Source organism: Pinus tabuliformis, chromosome 9 (genome assembly GCF_031772625.1).
Source record: "Pinus tabuliformis cultivar Carrire ecotype Pingquan chromosome 9, CPIR1, whole genome shotgun sequence".
NCBI lineage: Eukaryota > Viridiplantae > Streptophyta > Pinopsida > Pinales > Pinaceae > Pinus > Pinus tabuliformis.
In genome coordinates, this window is record NC_142307.1 from 1,340,605,852 (window position 1) to 1,340,630,990 (window position 25,139).

The window sequence follows — 25,139 nt, forward strand, 5'->3', positions numbered from 1 at the left end:
GAAGGAAGTTGAACAATTCCTATAAATGGAGATGCACTTCTTATCATTTTCTTATGGTTGGATTGGTGAATAAAGTCTTTAGCAAGTTTGAAAATTTTGGAATTTATTAGAGTTATTTTGTTTGGATTTGGTGTTATGGATGGAAGACTAATGCAACTCATTGATGAGATGATTTGTGTTTGAATTTTTGTATTTTCTTTATGATTCATGGCTAGGGTTTATTGGTGTGCAACGATTTCTTGAGTAGGTGGTCTCTCTAATTTTTGTGATTTAAAAAAAAAATGTATTAAGTCCAATTGTGCTTATCTAGTGGTGATGGTGCATTCTCTTTGTACTATTCTTGGACATATCCTATCTTGTAAACCCTAGAAAAAGTTCTAGTGCAAAACCTTCCCTTGAAGTTATCTTGAGCTTGTAAAAGTAATAGGAGGATCTATCAGGGTTAGTAGTGGAAAATATTAGTCATCACCCAATAGGAGGATATTCTAAGATTAGTAGTGGATAACCTTAGTCATTACCCCATTTCCATTCTTTACCTTCTCAAATAATACTTGGTTAACCCCATATGCTCAATGAAATGACACTAGTCTTTGATTCTCCCATCACACTTCATATTCTAAAGTTCTTTTAAAACCATTTTATTGGATTTATATTTCATACTAGCTTGAGATTTATTGCCTTAAATTGTAGTAATATCAACCTAGAGAAGACTCCTTTGGTCTATAGGAGAGACAACCAAAAGAGAAAAATAGGGTTGGTGAGGTGATAATGTCACCCTCTTAGTTTCGCTTCGCTTGCACTTGAGTTTTTTAGACATTATCTCCTAAAGTGAGACTTTGTGTGATAACATGACCCTATGCCCACATTTCACTATTATGGATGGATGCCCGTTCTTGGTACTAACTAATTGCATTGCTTAAAAAATCATATTATATGGATTCAGCTCATTTTTCAAAGACGAAACACGAGAAAGATGTCTCATACACCAATTTATTGTTTGGCTAGGTTATGACCTTAGAATAGATTATTGTTATTTTAAATCAACTTAAGGAGGATTGATTACCTAGGGAGTCAACCAAAGGAAATAATTAATGTAATGTCACAACCATAATCATGGAATTAAGGCTTACTTGAGAGTGAGTTGGTAATAAATATTCCCACTAGGTAGTTAAAGGCAATAATATAATAATGAGGGGTAGTTGGCATTAACACCAAGGGAAACTCATGAGAAAGTATATATACACATGAGTATCATTTTATCGAACATAATGAATATTATATTGTTACAAGCATGCTTCTAGATTGATTCCTTCTATAAGGAATAACAAATGACATTGCTTTACCTTTAAGGTTTTATCTAAATTATTGTATTCATTCTCATGTTGTTTATTGTGTGGATATATTGTGTTATTATTAAGTTTTTTTTTGTGTTTCTGTTATCTACCAAGGTTTACTATAAAACAAAAAGATAAAGCATCAATTGGGCCCAACAATATGTTTCATCAACCATGATGAGAGTAATCTTAATTTCTTAGTTTCTTTAGGGGTTGTCATAACAAGAAAATTTGATGTGAATGTAATTATGCACGTGTTATGGTAATTTTAGGAATAAACATATCTTACTGAGTGTAACAATGGACCTAAGACTAGGAAACCAAATGAACTTTTATGTTGAACATGTTCATATAACCCTTTTAGAGTTTAGTCGAGCCCTTCACAAATGAAGCAAAATGGATCATCTACTAAAAACCCCTGTGTGGCTAGCAACCTTACGAAATTAGAATTATTAATATAAACCCCAAATTAGTGGACATTGTCTAACATAATCACTAAAAGGAATTTGGATTCATGGGATAGAGAAGGGTGATATTGTAAGGCCAAACAAATATGATGAAAAGAATGAATATGCGTGTTTGTGGATTTTTTAGAAGTATTATTAGAGGACTTATATGAAGATGAAGAGGCCTTCCATGTGATATTTAATTCAAGCCACATATAATATAATATGTGGTTTAAATAATCTTTTCCATTCCATGCTTTATCTATTAGAAAATATGATCCCCAAAATTATAAAATTTAATATACATTGAAATATCAAAATGGTGATTCAACATTATCAAGTTGGGATATCATTTTGCATTAATTCTCCACCAAAGATGAAGAAGAGAAAGAGATTGACAAAATAAATTAATAACTTAAATATAGTGAAGCCTTTACCAAGCCACTTTCCACATTATGTGCCAATGACATGAAATGTCATTAAATCTCTACCAAACCACTTTCCACATTATATGCCACAAATTTTCAAAAGAGTTAATGAAATATATGATATCATCATCCTTCAGACATTGAGGTTAGACATGAATATGCATGTGTGATGTATTTTCATATCCCATAAATCTTTCTCTAAATCCATAGTTGGCATTAGCATCTTAGCAATTAAGTTGTGACATAATGCAATGAAATTGATAGAATTCAGACCTTTTTTTTCACAAGTACATCGTTGTATATTGAGTAATATATGTATGTTGTCCATACTGTCAACGTCCATCATGTCACTTGCAAGAATTGAACTTAGTTAGGGGGGATTCCAATCCTTCCCCCAACCACCTAGGATAACCCCAATTGATTGATAGAGTTTAGACATAATGACATGGGTCCTTACAGTTATATACTTAGAAATTTTAGAAGAGCAAAAGAGAATTGCTAGATATGTGGTTTGATATATCACAAACATTTTGATCCATATAACCAAACTAATCAATAGTTATATCGATTGAAATATCATGTGCAACATATCGATGAATTCATTTTCATAATTTTGATTTTTATAACCAACCACAATGATCAAAATCTACATGGAACATAATAATATGGATAGTTTATGAAGTGTAATAAAGACGATGCAATTAATTTATTGGAAATAACACATTGAATGAAATAACGACACACTAATACAAAAGTATTGACATTTCCTATCTTGAACATGAACGATATTGATGTCAACTTAAATTTTAATTGATATCATAAGAGTTAACTATTGTTTATCAGCCATTATTCATATGCATTGATTCACACCAATTTCTTGACTTTGGGATATGCATTTGTTTTACTTATCATAATCAAAATTATATATATACTATATTATTTGAAAATTTATCTAAAAGTTAATTAATATAATATAAATATAATAATTAAATTTATATTTAATAACTCATAAGAATGATCTAATTAAATAATAACCTTTTAGTAGTGACCTAATGACTAAGCAAGAGTCAAGACATCTAGTATTGATAACCGAGGGAGTGAAAACTCCCAGGGACAACCTAATCAATACAAGCTAAGCATGTTATTTCGAGGAATCAAATTTAGGCGGTGAAGAAGTTAACAACCCACCTCAACCGCTCGGTCTACCCTTACTTGACGTTCCCAAAAATATTAAAAAGGTGAAGAAAATTTAACAAGAGCAATGCTAATAGATGAGTTTATGGGACATATGGCAATGCTTATGTGAAGGAATTTTTAAAATGAAAGAAACTTGTTATTCAAACAAATGTATATGCTTATTAGGTATGCTTATTAGGTATCACATGTCGATTGTGAAATGGAGGGTATGTATTGATCACTATGACTTATATTTTAATTATTAAGGACTTTAGGTCAACGATGGATAACCATCTGGTGTAGAAACACGTTATAAATCAAAAGACTTTTAGTTTGGTTGAATGCATTTTTTAATATAATTTTTTTTAATGTATATATAATATTTCAATATAAAAAGTTATTTATATTGAATGACAATTGCAAAGAAAGTGTGGTTAAGAGTGGGTGCAAATTGCTTTAAATAATGAATTTAAATTTAACAATATTTTATTTATAAATCTATTTTAAAATCTTTCACTCCTAATTTTTAATGCATTTCCTAATATCATATAACTATATTTCTAATTCATTGTGAAATAGAAATATACGTAGCGTGAAGTGCGAGAAGATGCTCGACTCTTCCACACGGAACATCCCATTCGACTTTACTTAATATCGGAGAAAACTCTTTCTAGACGGGCCCCACCCGCTTTCGTCGCAGTTTCACCTACCAAAACAACGGTTTGGAACGACTACACGTGTCACTATACGAACGGACCATCTCCCCCTTGCTGCCATTTAAATATGGCTATACCCCTCTTCCTCTTCATTGTGTTTTACAGTATTGGCTGATTTTCCGAACGCGATCGCTGTGCTCTCTTCCGTTTCATTTCCTTCAGGTATCAGTTTTCTCTATCTTTTTCCTCTTTCATGCAGTCGATTATTATGCCTATCTTTGGTCTTGGTTTCGAATCCTTTCCCTGTTCTCCTCCCCTTTTTCTTCCAGATTTTAGACATATAGATATTGTCAGGTTATGCCCTTTCTGTTGACTTGTCTTTGTATTCCACGAGGATTCATTTTACTCTTTCGTTTTTGGTCTAAAATGATTTAATTTGCTCTAGATCTGTAAAAGATTTAGGCTACGAGTGTATATTGCGAAATTTGGGAGCTTTTTTGGCTTATTTACGCCTTTAAATGTTAATCAGGGTTTCTAATTATACCCTGTGATTACGCAGGTTTTGTATTGTGTCGATTTCATTTAAAGATGCAGATATTTGTGAAGACCTTGACCGGTAAGACCATAACCCTTGAGGTGGAGAGCTCTGATACCATTGACAATGTAAAGGCCAAGATTCAGGACAAAGAGGGAATTCCACCAGACCAGCAGCGTCTCATCTTTGCCGGTAAGCAGTTGGAAGATGGACGCACTCTCGCCGATTACAACATCCAGAAGGAATCTACTCTTCACCTCGTCCTCCGTCTTAGAGGTGGGATGCAGATCTTTGTCAAAACCCTGACCGGCAAGACAATTACCCTGGAAGTTGAGAGCTCTGACACCATTGACAATGTTAAGGCCAAGATCCAAGACAAGGAAGGGATTCCACCCGACCAGCAGAGGCTGATCTTTGCTGGAAAGCAACTTGAGGACGGACGCACTCTTGCCGATTACAACATCCAGAAGGAATCGACTCTTCACCTTGTTCTCCGTCTCAGAGGAGGGATGCAAATCTTTGTCAAAACCCTGACCGGCAAGACAATCACGCTTGAAGTTGAGAGCTCAGACACTATTGATAATGTGAAGGCCAAGATTCAGGACAAGGAGGGGATTCCTCCGGATCAGCAGAGATTGATCTTTGCAGGGAAGCAACTTGAAGATGGGAGGACTCTGGCCGACTACAACATTCAGAAGGAATCTACGCTGCATCTTGTCCTTCGCCTCCGTGGTGGTATGCAGATATTTGTGAAGACGTTGACAGGCAAGACCATCACACTGGAGGTTGAGAGCTCTGATACGATTGATAACGTAAAAGCGAAAATTCAGGACAAGGAAGGGATTCCTCCTGATCAGCAGAGGCTCATATTTGCTGGTAAACAGCTGGAGGATGGGCGAACTCTGGCCGATTATAACATCCAGAAGGAGTCTACACTTCACCTTGTCTTGCGTCTGCGTGGTGGGTGTTGAAATTCTCAACATCTATTTTCATGAAGAGGGGTCTAAATGCGAATTTCATTGAATTCTTAACTTAGCTAGCAGTTAGATGCCGCAACGCCGCGGCAGCGTCTATATAGGTTTTAGATGTTATCTTTAGATGTCATGCATAATGAAGAAGACGACTTTCCATAAAATAAAGCTTTAAAGTTTATCTTTATGAGCGTTTGTGTATGTGCCTGAATTCAAATCATATAGTGTGCTTTGTTATGAACTATTCCTCAAATCATGATGTGTAACTCAAATCATTTTCTAGAAAATATTGTGTTTTATGGTCATTTTTGCAGCTATATAATTATTTTATGCTGTACATGATTAAGTAATTTCTTTTTAAAGGGTTAAAATGAAGAAAATAATAGATGACAACCTGGATATATTTAGGAATTTGATACGCGTAGAAAATTTTGATGGTTACTATTTTTAACTTAATTAAATGGGGGAGGATAGAGCATTTCCAATTGGACACCTTTTAATTTTCGCCTTGAAAAAACAAAACGAAAGTTATCAGTTTACATGCTCTAGTTGTTGTTTTCTGCCATTTAAATATGCAATCAAATGAATTAAGTTTGGCGGAGAGGTCGCTCTATAATTCGGTATAGAAGATTTCCAGTTCGGTATAGAAGATCTCACGTGAGGTATGGTATAAAATAAAACGTTTTTTTATACTTATTCAGAGGTATGATAAATAAATGAGTTATAAAGAGGTATGGTATAAAATAAAACGTTTTTTTATACTTATTTAGAGGTATGATAAATAAATGAGTTATAAAGAGGTATAGTAAATAAATAAAAATATATCAAATAGGATTAGAAATTAGCATCTGACTCCTAGATTTAACTTAGATAAAAAATATTATGGGTCAAATACTATGGTAAATAATAGGGGTATGATAAATAAATATAAATATAAATAAATGAGAGGTATAGTAAATAAATAATACTTTTTTTTGGCTCCATAATCCACTTTATATTTATGAACACTCAAAAAAGAGATTTTATTTAGGTGAATTCTATGGGCCAAATTATTATTAATAACATGCAAAAAAAATATATTATTAACCCTAATATTAATATTAAAAGATTAATATTAATATAATTATTAAACCTAATATTCATATTAATATATTATAATGTTAATATTATTAAATTTAATAACTTTGGGTTAATATAATATTAAATTTGTTATATTATAATATATATTAATATATCATTTAGATATATATGGGAGGGAAGAACAAAGATATATGGTGTTAGATGTGGCGAGATTGTGGAGAGATTGGAGGAGTAAAAAGGGAGAGATGGAGATAAACTCAAGGAGAGGGGGAGGAGGAATGAAGAGAGAGAGAGGGAGAGGAGTGAGAAAGGTAGAGAAGGTAAGAGAGGGAGAGGGAGACACAAAGGAGGGGGGAGAGAGAAAATGAGAGAGGGAGAGAGATAGTGAGAGGATTGGAGGGCAGAGAGAGAGGAGGTAGGACAGAAAGGGAGAAAGAGGAAGGACGAGAGAGAGGGCTTGAGATAGAGGAGGAGAGAGGGAGGGATGGATATACGAGAGAGAGGGAGGGATGGATATATGGAGTTGGATGGGGAGAGAGCGAGAGAAGAAAGACAGAGAGTAAGAAGTGGAGAGAGAGAGGGAGTGACAAGGGAGAGATGGAGAGAGAGTGTATATGTTTATGGGTGACATAAAGAGATAGAAGGAGAGATGGAGAGAAGGAGAGAGGATAGAGGGAGGGATATAGTAACATAGTTAGAGAGAGAGAGAGAGAGTGAGTGAGTGAGTGACGGGGGAGGAGAGAGGGATGGATAGAGAGATGGAGTTGAAGGAGAGGGGTGGCGAGAGAGGGAAGAATAAAGACATAGCGAGTGAGAAGTGGAGAGAGAGAGAGGGAGTGACAAGGGAGAGATTGAGAGAGAGTGTGTATGTTTGGGGGTGAGATAAAGAGGCAAAGGAGAGATGGAGAGAAGGGGGGGAGAGAAGGAGAGGGAGGGATTTAGTAACAAAGTTGGAGGGTGAAGAGAGAGAGAAAGAGGTGGGAGAGAAAGGGAGAGAGGAAGGGAAAGATGAAGTTGGAGGGGGAGAGAGAGGGAGGTAAGAAGAAAGACATAGAGAGAGAAAGGTGGGGAGAGAGAGGGAGAGAGGACAACAAGAGGAAAGAGAGAGAAGCAAGGGAGAGCGAGAGAAGGGGGAGAGAGAGAGAGAGGAGGGAGGAATAGATGGATAGATTGGAGAAAGAGTGTATGTTTTGGGGGTGATATAGAGAGACAAAGGGATATAGAGATATTTATGGAAGGTGAAGAGAGGGAAGAAGAGAGAGATGGAGAGGAGGAGGGAGGGATAGAGGGATTGATAAATATGGAGTGAGAGAGTGTGTGTTTGGTGGGGTGAATTAGAGAGACAAAGGAGAGATGAAGGGAGATATAGATATAGATGGGGGGGAGAGAGGGAAGAAGATTTCTTGCAGTAGATGCATTGATTTTAGTGTAGATGGACAATTTATAATCCTATTTGATTGCTTTTACCATGTTGTCGATTCCAGAGACATCATCTGGATTGTGAAGAGACCAGTGCCTAGTACATTTGAATCTGGTGCATCTCTGATAATTCTTCAAAGGATTTAAAACACCATTTACAATATTTCTTACAAATTGAACTTAGTTGGTTCAAACAACTTTGGAAAGACACAACCCATGAGTTCTTTATACATAAGAGGTATACAATGATATAAAGTATCAATCAACGGAGGCCAAAATCACCCAAGGACTTACAACTCATTTTCTTTAATGTGAATGTGACAACAAAATAAATAACAGAAGAAACCCATAATATAAAGCTTGAGATATCGAGTATTCTACACTTATCTGGATTCAGAAAGAAATGACAACCATGGAATAGTAATGGATGAGAAGACTCATGGAGCGCATTTAAAGATCTAGTTTCCAAAATTCATACAAGCATTCTCATCAACATCTTAATTCAAATGAATATGTGTAACAAATGAAACATGTTTGGCAATTACTTAACGTGAAATCTAAGAATAACCTGAAAGAGAGGAGACATAGTGTAATCCCAAAATGAAGGAATCACCATTGATATGCATTAATATTATGAATAACACATACATTGAAAGAACCATAACATTCTAAAAAATAACACAGATTTTCTTTCCAAAATCATGAACCTTTTCTTTGTTTATCAAAATCACATATATAGGCCTCTGTGGACAAAAATAGGTCATTACAGTGATATTCTTTCTTGATTCGGTTCATTATGTCAAAAATATCTTAAGACTTCAGCGTGTGCGCATGTACAACTATTTCAACTAAAATGTACTCATTATAACTGAATAAAGTAAAAACAATAAGTAAAAATAACATAAGAGTAGTCTAAAATGGCAAAGCTTGGCATGATCCAGAGAATCTTCAAGAGTGATTGGATGACTAGGCCTGGTGAGGTGCATGTGGAGCCTGAGGACGAATCATTTGCACGATAGGTGGATTAATGAATTGTTCACATCTTTCCCATAAGGCTAGAGGAGGATGAGGAGCGAAGCTAAACTTTTTATAGTTGATCTTGAAATCAATTACCCCTGAGTAGTCCAACCGGCTGTGAAACTGAGTCCTAACCAGCCCAAGTAATTGAAATTCCCTCTTTAAGAAATTTACCACAGTCGTTCCTTTTAGAGTAGCTGTTTTCTTATGAGATGACCCTGCCTTACTCTTTGCTTCTATCATTTTCTGATTGTACTTCTCCCGTGGCAGCAGTTCCCCACGAGATCCCCAAATGTTAGGTAATCCAGCCTGCAAGATTATTAATTGAAAGCAACCATGTCCTTCTGAAACTTGATGAGGCTCTGCTCCACTTTCACTGAAGCTTCTTCTTTTGAAATTACCTTAGAAATATCCACGACTGCACTGATCACGTCTATTATATCCATTTGCCTCAATTCCTATGTTGGCCTCTCATTCAGGAAATGAATGAATTTCAGTGCAAACTGGGAGTTCCTTATACTCATCTCTTTAACATTTATTAATGGTGGTCCACATTCTACACTGATGAATATTTTCTCATGTATCAGAGTTATATGCTTCCAACTGAGATTCATCTCTTTGATGATCTCATCCCATACCAACTATCCGGCTTCAAGGAGAGACATGTTCCCTTTCATCTTAGCGTTTAGTTCAGTTATTTCTTGTGTTGCAGCGTGTAGAGTTTTAGTGACATGTTCAACATTTGTAACTGAGGCTTGCAACTGTTTCTCCTTCTGCGCTAGCTAAGCTGTGGCAATGTCTAAGTTTCTTTGGGTCTTCTTTAGTTCACCTTCAGAGAGTTGTAACTCAGTTAAGGTTTGAGTGAGGCGATCAGTGGGGTTCTGGGGATCTTCAGGGACTACTACGCACATGAGAGTCAATCTTTTGTTGTAACTCGGCCATAGATTGTTCCAAAACCAATACATTTTCTTTACTATTTGCCAACTCCCTCGTTAGTTGTTCTTTATCCCTTTCCACCTGTGCCAGCTCCTGGGTTTGAACATGTTCACTGTCTGGTATCTTTAGTTTGTGCCTTAACTCCTAATTTTCCTTTTGAGTTTCTTGTAGGACAACCTCAATTGTTGATCTATCATCTAGGTTTACACCTAGTTTGATAATAAAATCCTTATATGACTCTTTCTATAGATACATCGCTCGAGTTAGCCTTCTCTATTTTCATTTTATTAAAGACCTTTGCTATTTATGTCTCTGCTCTATTGATAGTCATAAGGTTTTTACCCAAGTCATTATGTAACATCTCACCAACTTGCTTATGTAAGTTGACCTTTTCTGAGAGAGGGACACTGACCAAGTTCAAGGATACATCCAGGGTCTTGAACTTAGGTCCTTTAAGTAAGATCTATACTGATGGATGTCGTAGTGAAAACCTCATTTCATCCTTCTCTCAGTCCATGTCAGTCAGTAATCGAGTGTGACAAGGATTAGATTAGGTTGTCATTGTTCTTTGCAATCTCTCTTTGATCTTTTTGTTGCTCTCATTAATGGCCCTTCTCAGAACCAACTAGGTCCAGCATCCGCAGCATCAGCACTGTCCTCAGGATCTGGAATGGCTACTTCAATTGTTGGTGAAGTAGTGTCTGTTGGTGGGTTCTCCAGGTTGATTTGAAAGCGTGGGTGATCTGAAACAGGCTTCTCTAACTGTATCCCTACTTCCTCCTCTTCTTATTCTTCTTCTGGATCCTAAACTATGGCCTTTTTATTTATGTGACCTTCCACTATATCGGCATCCCCTGTTGAGTCAACAACCCTCTTTAATGCTTTTCCCGTAGTAATTGTGGACTCGGTCTCCATCTCTGTATTAAGAGGCCATGAGTCAAAGTTAGCTTTTATTTCAATTTCGGGCTTAGAGTCATGCACGTAAGTCGAAGCTTTAATTTTTTCTCTTGTTCGGGAAATGATTCCTTGGGGATCATAGTGCCAAGTGTCACCCTTTTCTAGCTCCATGGATTCTAGTAAGGTCTCAACTATTTTAAAACCCTGCCTTGTGTTTACCACAAAAGGGCTTATTGGTTGTCCCATTTTGAAGATGTAACCCTTCTTTTCCAGTACAAAATGAAGTAGGTCTACATTGAGGATATGTCGGATGAACTCAAGGGCAAAGATCCTCATTGGCATGAATATTGAAAAACGATATGGACGAAGTTCACAACTGTAAAGTCTTATTTCTGTGTAATCCTCATAGAGGTATCAGTCCCATATCATGGCATCTTTGCTGAGTTGGAGGAACTCCTTCTGCCGCGGGAAGATTCTGGGAGGAGGGTTTCCATGAATAATACAGTAAGAAATAGCCATGAAGGTCGAGATAAATTGGGAATACCCACCTAAGCCAGGCCTCTTCCTCATTGAGACATTCCAGTCAAAGACAAAATTTTGTTGTTTGTTGGGAGAGAACACCTGGAGATCCAGATATTGGAACTCCTCAATATGAGTATACAGGAACATGTAAAACATAAGGGAGTAGTAACGAAAATAAGAGGAAGGAGGGAATAAACGAAGTTGAAGGCTTACGGCAGAAGATAGGTATAGCGAGATATTAAGTAAACAGTTGAGTTGTTTCATCTTATGCATAAACCCCAAGGTGGCTTTATTTACTATTTGTGAGTCGTCTTCGCCCAATAAGTAGGAAATTGCAGATAGGATGGGTCAACGGGTTTTTGAAAGAGGGTTATTGGGAACCACTTCTCAGAGGGAAGGGATTTACTTTTAGTGGCAAGGTTTTTGTCGAGGAAAGTTTGATTCTCCTCAGGGGGAGTGTAACTAAGTGATGAACCAAGTTGGCATCAGTGAACGACTGTATTGTGGGGGAGGTGGGAAAAATTAACGCCCTTTGGATTAGGGTAGGATTTATTTCCATAATTTTAACCCCTGAGGTAGAAATGAAGTATTTCTTGTCATCTTGGTATGCTTCAGCCAGCCAGGATACAAATTCGAGGAAAGGATGAACAGGGTGTGCAATTTGGAAATAGAGACCAGAATTGACAACCCTAAAAGGGTCTTCTTTCCTCACGTGATTAGAAAACAATTCACAATGGAGGTCAGCAAATGAATAAGGACAAGCGGGGTCTACAATTTGACTCTCTGCATCGACCAAGGGTTCAAGACCAGTGGAGTTGACCTCACGGGTTATGGGGGTTGCAGGAGCGTTCTGCTTCATTTTGTTTAGTGAATAAACAATCATATAGGTGGTCGGGGTGTCGGGTTACTTGGAGCCCGCAGGAGTGTTCAAAAGTGACTTTGGAGGTGGTCGTTTTCATTGGGAAGTACGTGGAGTGGTACATCCTGCGTAGTTGACCTAATGTGGATATTCTTACTGAGACCAAATAATCGCTGCCAAGGAGGTCACTTTAGACAACAGGTGCTTATATAATAAAAGGGTGCAACAGCCTAAGTGGTGAATTTGGGGATTTGTGTAGGATGAAACGTGACAGTTAAGGATTGGTCTACAACAATGAGTGCGAGTTTCAAAGGCGTGAACAAATAAGAGCTTTTACCTTTACTTTTTACCCTTTACCTTATACATTTTACCTTTCAAACCCTGTGGCCTCTAATCTTGTTGAGTCAGTGGGAGGAGTCCACGTGGAAGGTGGTCCCCACCGTGTTACAGTAGGCAGTACTGCGGACGAAGCGAGTCTCTTGCTAGCCACCGGAATTGATCATGACCGTCAGATTTGTGCTGACCTTTCAACGCTAAGGCTCAATATACTATTATCCTTCGTGCATGTGACGTCGCCAGAGTTGGTACAGATGAGTAATGGACGCGGATGGAGGGTGATCCAGTTTGGAGGAGTGTGCCTTTTATCTCGGGGAGGCTTAAAATAAATCATCGAATCTTTGGATTATCGAGTTGTGGTTAAGTCTAAAACCCCTTTCCACAATACACACGATGCCATGAGTTAGATGCTAAAGAGAGATGAATCCCTTTATTGATTTTGCAAGCTCTACACCATTACAATCCTTAGGAGAGGCATAATAGAGTTGGAGATAAAATTGGCTCCAACTAGGGATGATGTATTGGCATCAATGCATCGAGAACCTGCAACTTGATAATTTCTCCTTGGGCATGGAGTTCTTATAACAAATTTTTTTAGAAAAGAAAATATCGAGAGCTTCAAACATCATAGAATATTTACATATACACACTGATATTTACAATGAATGGGGGAGAAGTACCTTTAATGCTGGAAGTAGAGTTTGAGGAACTGACCATTTACTGGTAGTTCTAGTGATTCTCCTTCCATGTTTTCCAACAGAAAAATGTTATTTCCTTTTTCTTCAGAGATTTTGAAGGGGTCGAACCATAGTGGGTTGAATTTCCCGTTCTTTCCCTTATCCTCCCTTCTAACATCCCACCTTAAGACTAAGTCGCCTGGCTGTAGTGGTCTATCCTTTGCCCTTTTGTCAAACATAGGCTTCATTTTCAACTGATAATTAACCAAATTTTTACTAAAATGTTCCCTGCTTTCATGGAGTTCAACCAACTGATTTCTTCTTCGAGTTACCACATTCAGTTCCTCTTCTGCATCCTACAACAACTTTGCCACTGCCATGGCCAATTGTATTGGGAATATTACTGCTTTACCATAAACTAACTCAAAAGGTGACTTTCCTGTGGATCGTTTAGGAGCCACATTGGTAGCCCATAGAGCGAATTGTAGTTGAGAGTCCCAATTTCTTTGATTCCATGTGATTGTTTTCTTCAAGACCCTCACCACTGTCTTGTTGGAGGACTCAACTAACTCATTTCCCTGAGGGTAGCATGTAGTGGAATGCCCAACCGTGATGTTAAAATTTTGACAAACGCCAATGAATCTAGTTGACTTAAAGACCTAAACATTATTTGTTACAATTTTCATCGAGCAACCAAACCTTGGAAAAATGTTTTCCTTAAAAACTTAATCACCACAAAATCGGTTGCATTTCGAGCTAGAATGGCCTCCACCCATTTCGTAAAGTAGTCAGTGGTTGTGAGTATCCATTTATGATGGCCACTAGAAGGAGGATGTATCTCTCCTATGAAATCCAACCCCCACTGCCTCAAAGGCTCTTCGACACACACAAGGATCAAGGGGAGAGGTTCTAGTTTCTGCTTTTCAACAAAGCCCTGGCATTTCTGACAAGAACAAACTTGAGAGTGGACCTCTCCAAAGAGTGTGGGCCAATAAACACTGGCCTTTAGTATCTTGTGAGCTGTGGTTTTCCAACTATAGTGCCCCCCACAAACACCACCATGAAATTCTTCAATCACCTTGTGAGTTTCATTTTCCACCAAGAATAACGATAGGATCCCAGCAGGGTCTTTCCAATAGAGCTGACCATTGGATATGACGAACCTTTGAGCTTGTAGCCTCAATGTTCTATACTTGGACCTGTCCATTTTCAGTGGGCACCTTAGGAACAATAAACAATGAACAATATTCTTATACCAAACCGAGGTTTCATATTTGATATGAATCTTTTGGGCTGAAGTTTTAATGTTCGACTGTTGCATTTCTACTTCATCATTTTCTATCAATAAATTAATCTTGAGAGCCAGGCCGCTGGATTTTGGCTAATCCCTTCCCTTTGATAAGCTTTGTTGGCTCGATATCTAAGTCATATTCTTGAATCTTAGTGATCCACCTTCCTCTTTTTCCCTCGTTGTCTCCTTACACCAAAATGTCTTTGACTGCCGCTGTTGGAATATATGCTATAATATCTTACTGTAATACATAGACTCTGAATGCCTTCAACACCTTGACTAGAGTGTAGCTCTGTTTCTCTAAAATGTTGTACTTCAGTTCAACGTCTCTCAATACTTGACTGAAAAAGGAAATCGGTTGTTCATAACCTTCCTTATTCTTTTGTAACAACACAACATCAATAATATGAGGGGAAGCAGAAAAAAATATATAAAAAGGTGTTGAATAATCAGGGTTGACTACCACTGGTGCTTTTGCAAATGCTACTTTGATTCTAGTAAAGGATTCTCGAGAAGTTGGGCTCCATTTTACCTCCTTCTCTTTTTTCAACATGTCTGTGATACCTTTCACTATTTCAACGTAGTTAGGTATGAATCTTCTAAGAGAGTTGATCCTTCCCAAAAAACACTTGAATCTATTTCTTGTTCCTAGGCAAGGGGATGTGACTAATAGCCTCCACTCGCTTAGGATCAATTTTTACTCCCTCCTGTGCCACTATATGTCCCAACAAATTTCCTTCACTTAGAGAAAACTAAGACTTCTTTGGATTTAGAGATAATTCATATCTTCCGCATTTTTCGAAGGTGAGTTTTAAGTGCAAGATATGTTCCTCATCAATCTTGGAGAATATTGTGATGTCATCTAAGTATACCACTACAAATTTGTCTTGTTCCCCCACAAATTCTATATCCATAGCCCTTTGAAAAGTCGCTCCGACATTTATAAGGCCGAATGGCATACGGGCATACATGAAGGTTCCCCAAGGCGTGGTGAAGGAAATCTTCTTTTGGTCATCTGGGTGTACTACTTCCTGATTGTACCCTGAAAAACCATCCATCATGGACATCCAGGCATAGCTGACTGCCTTTTGTAATATGTAGTCCATCTTAGGCAGTGGGTAGTTGTATTTTAATGAGGCTCTATTAAGGTTCCGGAAATATACACAACCTTATTTCTCCATTCTTTTTCCTGACTGAAACTATGGTGGCAGGAGAGGATTGATCTGTCGGAGCTTTTGTTTACAAGGTTTCATCCCACTTTTTAGAGGAATATTATGCTCGATAATGATACTATCAAATGTCTTCAAATCATCATAGGACCAAGAAAAAACATCTTTATACAATTTAAAGAGATTTAAATACCTTTGTTGATATTATGAGGGTATCTCTTTTAACAATTTGACCATTTGGGGTTCATCCTTTGAGCCAATATTGCAGTCTTCCACATGTTCATCCATTCCTTGTTTTGTAGGCTTTGAGGCTACATCATTCTTATTGAACAACCTTTCCAGTGGGAATAAGACACAAGGAATAGTATTCCCCTTTAGTTGCAAGACTCTGTGTCCAACAATAGTTTCTCCCCATGCATTGGTCTTTGCTTTTGTCATTTTCTCCTCTTCTTGGTCAATAGTTGAATTTGAAAATTCTCCAATGACTTCTATAAAGCATTTGATCTACTTTTCATCCTCAAATACCTACCAATGCTTTACATTATCGGGTATAGAGGGTCTGTATCTGACCTCAACCTCATACCTGAGAAGTGGGTTTTGAGGAGGCTTAAAATTTTTGGCAGCTATAGCAAGGGATTCAGCCATTATGTTCCCTTCCATGGGTAGGAATTGAACATTGAAAGCCAAGAAGAAGTTGTCCATCAAGTACCACACCTCATTCCTATAGGCTCTTAATCTGAGATGTTTAGTCTAACATTGATTTTTATTTTCTTTACCACTAGCTCAGAGTCCCCATATACTGTCAGGCAATCAATATTCATATTCCTTGTTGTTTGCAACCCAAGGAGTAAAGCTTCATATTCTGCCACTATATTCGTTGCTTCAAATTCCAATTTGAATGAAAGAGGAATCAAGCTACCCTCTAGGGATACTAACAACATGTCTACTCGATTATCTTCTCTAGAATTAGCCCCATCAAAGTATAATTTCCATACTTTCCCTTTGGCTTTGTGCTGATCATCTAATCAGACCATTGGGTGTACCTGAGTTTCTTCTAAGATGATATCATCTTCCTCTAGTAGCAGGCAAGAAAGTTCACCCTCTTTCCCGTACATAGGAGAATTCTTCGAGCCCTTAAATTTGGTAACTATTTTTAGGAACCTTGACTCTCTATAGAGTCTTCTTTCTTCTCCCCCAAAGGTAGGGATGGCGGCATAAGTCAGATCTAACTTGATGGAACCTCCAATTTTAGAACCCCAGGACCTAGATAAGAGCATGCCAAATTGTGCAGGGATATATGCTACCACAATGTCCATTACTACGCTCTTAACAGGGATCTGACCCAAGTTCACTACTAGGTCCTTTATCATTCTTTACTCTCTTAGAATCAACAGAGTAAAGGTATTTATAATGCCTAGTTATTTACAAACCAAGTTGCTCCATTATATTTAATGGCATGAGATTATGTGAGGCTCCTAAATCCAACATACAGTTGTGAAGCAAGAGGTCATGTATTACAAGGGTCACATAGAAGGGTGCAGTGGAGGGATCTTTCTCTTTGACATGAAGTTCAAAAATAACCATAGGCCTTTCTTATTGAAGATTTAAATAGTCATGGGATGGTGTTGAGGTGGATGGAATCATAAACTGGGAGACTTGGGCTTTATAAGTGGGTTGTTTCAGGAGTTCAGTTAAAGGAACAAATATTTTGACCTTTTCAAGTTCTTTTTGGAGATTGAAAACGGTTTAGCCTTTCTCCATGTTGCCAGATTCTGTTGGTTCTCTTTCTTTTTCACAGGTCTGTTTTGAAGTGATGGGTAGTTTCTCCTCTTTTTTCTCTTCAGGCTTGTGGCCATCTTGATTTAAAGAGTCCTTCTTCTTTGGCACATTTGGATCTAAGGGCCCTTTTCCCTTATCAGAATATCTAGGGGTCTCTTGGGGAGAAACACCTTCATGATGGTCTTGTCCTCTTGACATTTTCCTTTAGGACCGGAGATCATACTTCCTATGCAGTTGGGACTGCATGAAATATGCAAATTGTTTACAATATTCACCTATCTCTCCATCGTTCACCATTGCATCCATATCATGACCCTCTTCTTGATGAGTTCTAATTTCTTGCTCCTCCTCTGAGAAAGAAGAGTACAAGTTCCCCTGCATTTCATGGGTGTCTTGTAACTGCTCATTTGGATCATCCTCTATGTACAATGTGGGGGCAGGGGGGATATGGTCAAGTTTTTCTTTCCTTTCTCTTTGTAGTATTTGTAATGGTTGTATTCGGTACTAGGGATTAAAGCGTCGAGTAGGGACTTGAACATTCTGTCTGGGGAGGCTTTTGTTTTCCAGTTCAAGATTAACAATTTATATAAGCTTTTTATTAACTTATCCATTTATTCTAGATTTTGTTCATGTGATTCTTTTTCTTGACCAGAGGAATATACTTCTTCTTTTCCCCATGATCAATCTCGCCTCTTGACTTTCCTGTAGATGTGAAATTTTCCTCCACCATGAGGGCGTCAATTTGGATCTGATCCAACGTGTGAGACTTCCTCTCCCTTATTGTAAAACCAAACTTGGATTCAAAATCCCCAGCAAAGACTACCCGGGCAGCAACCCGAGGAGGTTTGATTGCAATGGGCAGGTTGGTGTATTGTTTGTTAAACCTCTTTATAAATTCTGAAATATCTTCATCTGGTTTTTTCTTTATAGCATTAAACTCTGTTAGGATATATCTGTGATCTCTCTTTTCTCCCCACTTTTGTGTAAAGGAGTTCTCCAACTCTACCCAAGTAGCAATGGAAGCATCTGGTAAATATTTAAACCACTTCCTGGCCTCTCCATCAAGGGACTATACAAAAATCCTCAAGACCACATCTAAGTGTTCAACGTTTAGATTCTCTGCAAATGCACTTAAAATCCCTATATGTCTTGTGGCATGGCGCTGAAAGGTTGAGGCAAGTCTAATGGAGCATACTTGTTCAGTCAGAAGCCTGGGACTTCCATTTGTACTAATGGAGGTGGTGCTAAATTTATCAGAGGTCTTTTCACTACGACAACAACTTAAAGAGTAGATACGCTGAGACTTGTGGAATTGCTTATGTGATGAGTATGAATGTTAGTGAGGATGGATTTTCCCTTTCCGATCTCAGGGAGAGGAGTAAAAGAGAAGGAATGAGTATTAATCAAAACTTCTTCCTTGACTTCTGAGGGAAATATATTATGTATCAGATCATTTTTGGAAGGATAGGTTAAGACACTAGGAGTAAAGTCTGAGCAATGAATAATGGTGTGATGAGAGCTGGACAAGGAGGCTTCAAGAAATGAGGAGACAGTGGCATCAATAGTCGAGGTTTTTTCCTTCCAAACTCTCCTGAAGTTTAACTTCTTCGGATTAGATACAAATGGAGTTCTTTGTTGAGATGTATCTGAATAGGTGTCGGGTCTCCTAAAAGCCAGGATGATATCTTAAGAATTGAATAGTGGATTCGCCAAGGTGATGAACCTACAACCCATACTTCTTTGCTCACCTTAACAAAGAATATTGGAATGTCGTATCCCAAGGGAAAAATCCTCTAATGCATTCACTAGAAACGACGACGCCAAAAGATGTTTCTGATTCTAGAGACAACCTTTGGATTTAGAAGAGACCAGTTCCTAGTACATCTGAATTTGGTGCATCTATGATAATTCTACAAAGGCTTTGAATTACCATTTACAATATTTCTTACAAATTGAACTTAGTTGGTTCAAACAACTTCAGAAAGACACAACCAATGAGTTCTTTATACATAAGAGGTATACAATGATATAAAGTATCAATCAATGAAGGCCAAAATCACCCAAGGACTTACATCTCATGTTTATAGAATGTGAATGTGAGAGAATAAGAAATAACAGAAGAAACCCATAATATAGAGCTCGAGATATGGAATATTAATGGATGCGAAGACTCTCAGAGCACATTTAAAGATCTAGATTCCAAAATTCATACATGCATTTTCATTAACATCTTAATTCAAATGAATCTGTATAAGAAAGGAAACATGTATGGCAGCCATTTAACTTGAAATCTAAGAATAACATGAACATTTATGAAATTACAAAAGAGAGGAGACATATTGTAATCCCCAAATGAAGGAATCACCATTGATATGCATTAATATTATGAATAACACATACATTGAAAGAACCAAAACGTTCTAAAAAATAACACAGAGTTTCTTTCCAAAATCATGAACCTTTTCTTTGTTTATCAAAATCACATATATAGGCCTCCGTGGACAAAGATAGCCCATTATAGCGATATTCTTTCTTGATTCGGTTCATTATGTCAAAAATATCTTAAGACTTCAGCATGTGCGCATGCACAACTGTTTCAACTAAAATGTACTCATTATAACTGATCAAAGTAAAAATAGTAAGTAAAAATAACATAAGAGTAGTCTAAAATTCCAAGGCTTGGCATGATCCAGAGAATCTTCAAGAGCGATTGGATGATGAGGCCTAGTGAGGCACATGCGGAGCTTGAGGACGAATCATTTGCACGATAGGTGGATTAGCGAACTGTTCACATATTTCCCATAAGGCTGGAGGAGGCTGAGGAGAAGAGCTAAAACTTTTATAGTTGATCTTGAAATAAATTACCCCTGAGTAGTCCAACTTGTGGTGAAACAAAATCATAACCATCCCAAGTAATTGAAATTCCTTCTTTAAGAAATTTACAACGATTATTCCTTTTAGAGTAGTTGTTTTCTCATGAGATGACCCTGCCTTACTCTTTGCTTCTATCACTTTCTGATTGTATTGCTCCCGTGGTAGAAGTTACCCGTGAGGTCCCCAAAGGTTAGGTAATCCAACCTGCAGGATCCTATCAAATTCTTCATTGAAAGCAGCCACGTCCTTATGCAACTTGATGAGGCTCTGCTTCGCTTTCACTGGGGATTCTTCTTTTGAAATTACCTTAGAAATATCCATGACTGCATTGATCCTGCCTGCTATATCCATTGGCCTCAACTCCTCTGTTGGCCTCTCATTTAGGAAATGAATGAATTTCAGTGCAAACTGGGAGTTCCTTATACTCATCTCTTTATCATTTATTAATGGTGGTCCACATTCTACACTGATGAATCTTTTCTCATGTATCAGATTTATATGCTCCCAGCTAATATTCATCTCTTTGATGACCTCATCCCATACCAACTGCCTGGCTTCAAGGAGAGACACGTTCCCTTTCAACTTAGCCTTTAGTCTATTTATTTCTTGTGTTGCAACTTGCATATTTTTAGTGACAAGTTCAACATTTGTGACTGAGGCTTGCAACTGTTTCTCCTTCTACATTAGCTGGGCTTTGGTAGTGTCTAAGTCCCTTTGGGTCTTCTTTAGTTCACCTTCAGAGAGATGTAACTTAGTTAGGGCTTGAGAGAGGTGATTAGTGGGGTTCTGGGGATCTTCAGGCACTACTACTACGCATACATGAGAGTCAATGTTTTTTTTAAGTCGACCACAAATTGTTCCAAAACCAATACCTTTTATTTACTATCTTCCAACTGTTTTGTTAGCTATTCTTTCTCCCTTTTTCACCTGTGCCAACTCCTGGGTTTGGACATGTTCACTATCGGGTATCTTTAGTCTGTGCCTTAACTCTTTATTTTCTTTTTGAGTTTCTTGTAGGATGGCCTCTACTACTGATCTCTCATCTGGGTTTACACCTATTTTGATAATAAAATCCTTATATGACTCCTTCTGTAGATACATAGCTCTTGAGTTGGCCTTCTCTATTTTCATTTTATTGGAGATCTTTGCTATGTATGTCTATGCTCTATTTATAGTCATAAGGTTTTTACACAATTCATTATACAACATCTCACCAACCTACTTATGTAAGTTGACCTTGTCTGAGAAAGGGACACTGGCCAAGTTCAAGGATATATCCATGGTCTTGAACTGAGGTCCTTCAGGTAAGATCTGTATTGATGGATGTTGTTGTGAAAACCTCATTTCATCCTTCTCTAAGTCCATGGCAGTGAGTTATCAAGTGTGATGAGGAGTAGAATGGGCAGCCATTGTTCTCTGCATTCTCTTCTTGATCTTTGTGTTGCTATCATTAATGGCCCTTCCTAGGGGCCAACTAGGTCCTGCAACAACAACCTTGTCCTTAGGATCTCGAATGGGTACTTTAGTTGTTGGTGAAGTAGTATTTTCTGGTGGGTTCTACAGGTTGATATGAAAGTCTGGGTGATCTGAAACATGCTTCTCTAACTGTATCCCTCCTTCCTCCTCTTCTTCTTCTTCTTTTGAATCTTGAACCCTAGCATTTTTATTTATGTGACCTTCCACTATATCGTCATCCCTTGCTGAGTCAACAACCCTCTTTGATGCTTTGCCCGTACTGACTGAGGACTCAATCTCCATCTTTGTATTAATAGGCCATGAGTCAAAGTTAGCTTTCCATTCAATTTCGGGCTTAAATTCATGCACATAAGTCAAAGCTTTAATTTTTTCTCTCCTTCAGGAAATGATGCCTTTGGGATCGTAGTGCCAAGTGTCACCATTTTCTAGCTCCATGGATTCTATTAAGGCCTCAACTATGTTAAAAGCGTGCCTTGTGTTTACCACAAAAGGGCCTACTAGCTATCCCATTTGGAAGATGTAACCCTTCTTTGCTAGTACAAAATGAAGCATCTCTACACTGAAGATCTGTCGAATGAACTTGAGGGAAAATATCTTGAATGGAATGAATACTGGAAAATGAAATGGACGAAGTTCACAACCGTAAACCCATATTTATGTGTAATCCTCATAGAGGTACTAGTCCCCTATCATGGTATCTTTGCTGAGTTGGAGGAACTCCTTCTGTTGTAGGAAGATTATGGGAGGAGGGTTTCCATGAATAATACAGTAAGAAATAGCCATGAAGGTCGAGATAAATTGGAAATACCCACCTAATCCTGGCCTCTTCCTCACTGATACATTCCAGTCAAAGACAAAAATTTGTTGTTTGTTGGGAGAGAACACCTAGAGATCTATTCATTGGAACTCCTCGATATGAATATACAGGAACAGGTAAAACAGAAGGGAGTAGTAACAAAAAAAGAGGAGGGAATAAAAGAAGCTGAAGGCTTATGACAACAAATAGGTATAGAGGGATATTAAGTAAATAGTTGGATTGTTTCATCTTATGCATAATCCCCAAGGTGGCTTTATTTACTATTGGTGAGTTGTCTTCGCCCTTTAAGCTGGCAAGTGCATTTAAGATGGGTCAAACAGGTTTTTGAAAGAGGGTTATTGGGAACCACTTCTTAGAGGGAAGGGATTTACTTTCAGTCGCAAGGATTTCGTCCAGGAAAGACTACTGCTCCTCAGGGGGAAGTGTAACTAAGTGATGAACTAGGTTGGCATCGGTGAATGACTGTATTGTTGGGGAGGCGGGAAAAATTAACGCCCTTTGGATTAGGGTAGGAGTTATTTCCAAAATTTTAAACCCTAAGGCAAAAATGAAGTATTTCTTTTCATCTTGGTACGCTTCAGCCAACCAGGATAAAAATTCGGGGAAAGGGTGAACAAGCAATGCAATTTGGAAATAGAGACCGGAATTGACAACCCTAAAAGGGTCTTCTTTCCTCACATGATTAGCAAACAGTTCACAACGAAGGTCGACAAGTGAATAAGGAGAAGCAAGGCCTACAATTTGACTCTCTACATCAACCAAGGGTTCGAGACCAGTGGACTTTACCTCATAGGTTATGGGGGTTGTGGGAGATTTCTGATTCATTTTATTTAGTGAATAAACAAGAATACAGGTGGTCAGGGTGTCGGGTTACTTGGACCCCATAGGAGTGTTCGAAAGTGACTTTGGAGGGGGTCCTTTGCGTTTGGGAGTACACGAAGAGGTAAATCCTATGCAGGTTACCAAGCTGGGATATTCTTACTAAGACCAAATAGTAGTTGTCGGGGAGGTCAATTTAGGGAACAAGTGCTTATATAACAGAAGGGCGCGGCTTCCCAAGTGGTGAATTTGGGGATTCGTGTAGGATGGCATGCGGCAATTAAGGATTGGTCTACAACAATGAGTGCGAGTTTCGAAGTCATGAATAAATTAAAGCTTTTATCTTTACCTTTTACCCTCTACCTTATACCTTTAACCTTTCAAGCCCTGTTGCCTCCAATCTTGATGAGCTAGTGGGAGGAGTCTACTTAGCAGGTGGTCCCCATCGTGTTAGGGTAGGTAGTACTACGGACAATGTGAGTCTCCTGCTAGCCGCCAGAATTGATCATGACCGTCAGATCTGCACTGACCTTTCAACGCTGCGGCTCAATATACTATTATCCTTCGTGCATGTGACATCGTCAGAGTTGGTACAAATGAGTAGGGGACGTAAATGGAGGGTGATACGGTTTGGAGGAGTGCGCATTTTATCTGGGGGAGGCTTAAAAGAAATCATCGAATATTTGGATTATTAGAGTTATGGTTAAGTCCGAAACCCATTTCCACAATACACACGGCGTCATTAGTTAGATACTAAAGAGAGATGACTCCCTTTATTGATTTTGCAAGCTCTACACCATTACAATCCTTAGGAGAGGCATAATAGAGCTAGAGATAGCATTGCTTGCTTGTACTAGATGCATTGATTTTAGTGTAGATGTTCATTTCTAATGATATTTGATTGCTTGTACTAGATGCATTTATTTTGATGTAGATGATATCTAATCCTATTTGATTGCTCGCACTACATGCATAGATTTCAGTGTAGATGGTGATTTCTAATCCTATTTGATTGCTTGCACTATATGCACTGATTTCAATGTAGATGTTGATTTCTAATTATATTTTATTGCTTGCACTAGATGCATTGATTTCAATGTAAATGATTTTTAATCCTATTTGATTGCTTGCACTAAATGCATTGATTTCAGTTTAGATGGTGATTTCTAATCCTATTTGATTGCTTGCACTAAATGCATCAATTTTAGTGTAGATGTTGGTTTATAATCCTATTTGCTTACTTGCACTAGATACATTGATTTGAGTGTAGATGTTGGTTTCTAATCCTATTTTATTTCTTGCATTAGATGCATTGATTTTAGTGTAGAAGTTTTTTTCTAATCTTATTTGATTGCTTGCATTAGATGCATTGATTTCAGTGTAGATGTTGATTTATGATTTTATGTAATTGGATGTATGATCATACATTAATTTTAAAGTGATTGGATTAACAATGTGCATTGATTTTAGTGTAAGCACAAAAAATTATTGGCACTGTACATTGATTTTTGTGTTATAGTAATTCAACTTATTAATATTGGAGAGCAAGAGAGACAAGGTATGATGTTTAATACAACAACTCGAGCTAAAGATTTAAATTGTTTATGTTTTCAAATGTCCCTTTC

At 37.8% G+C, this 25,139-nt stretch overlaps 1 protein-coding gene across 1 annotated transcript in view; it reads left to right on the forward strand.

Moving 5' to 3' along the window:
• The first annotated feature begins 4,166 nt into the window (after positions 1-4,166).
• The window catches only part of LOC149153476 (polyubiquitin-like), a 68,128-nt gene continuing 47,155 nt past the window's right edge, over positions 4,167-25,139 (forward strand). Inside the window, exons 1-3 of the mRNA XM_089441923.1 lie at positions 4,167-4,262; positions 4,600-5,539; position 5,643. Coding sequence (XP_089298049.1) covers positions 4,629-5,539; position 5,643 — 912 coding nt within the window. The 5' untranslated portion in view covers positions 4,167-4,262; positions 4,600-4,628. The remainder of the gene's footprint in view (positions 4,263-4,599; positions 5,540-5,642; positions 5,644-25,139) is intronic.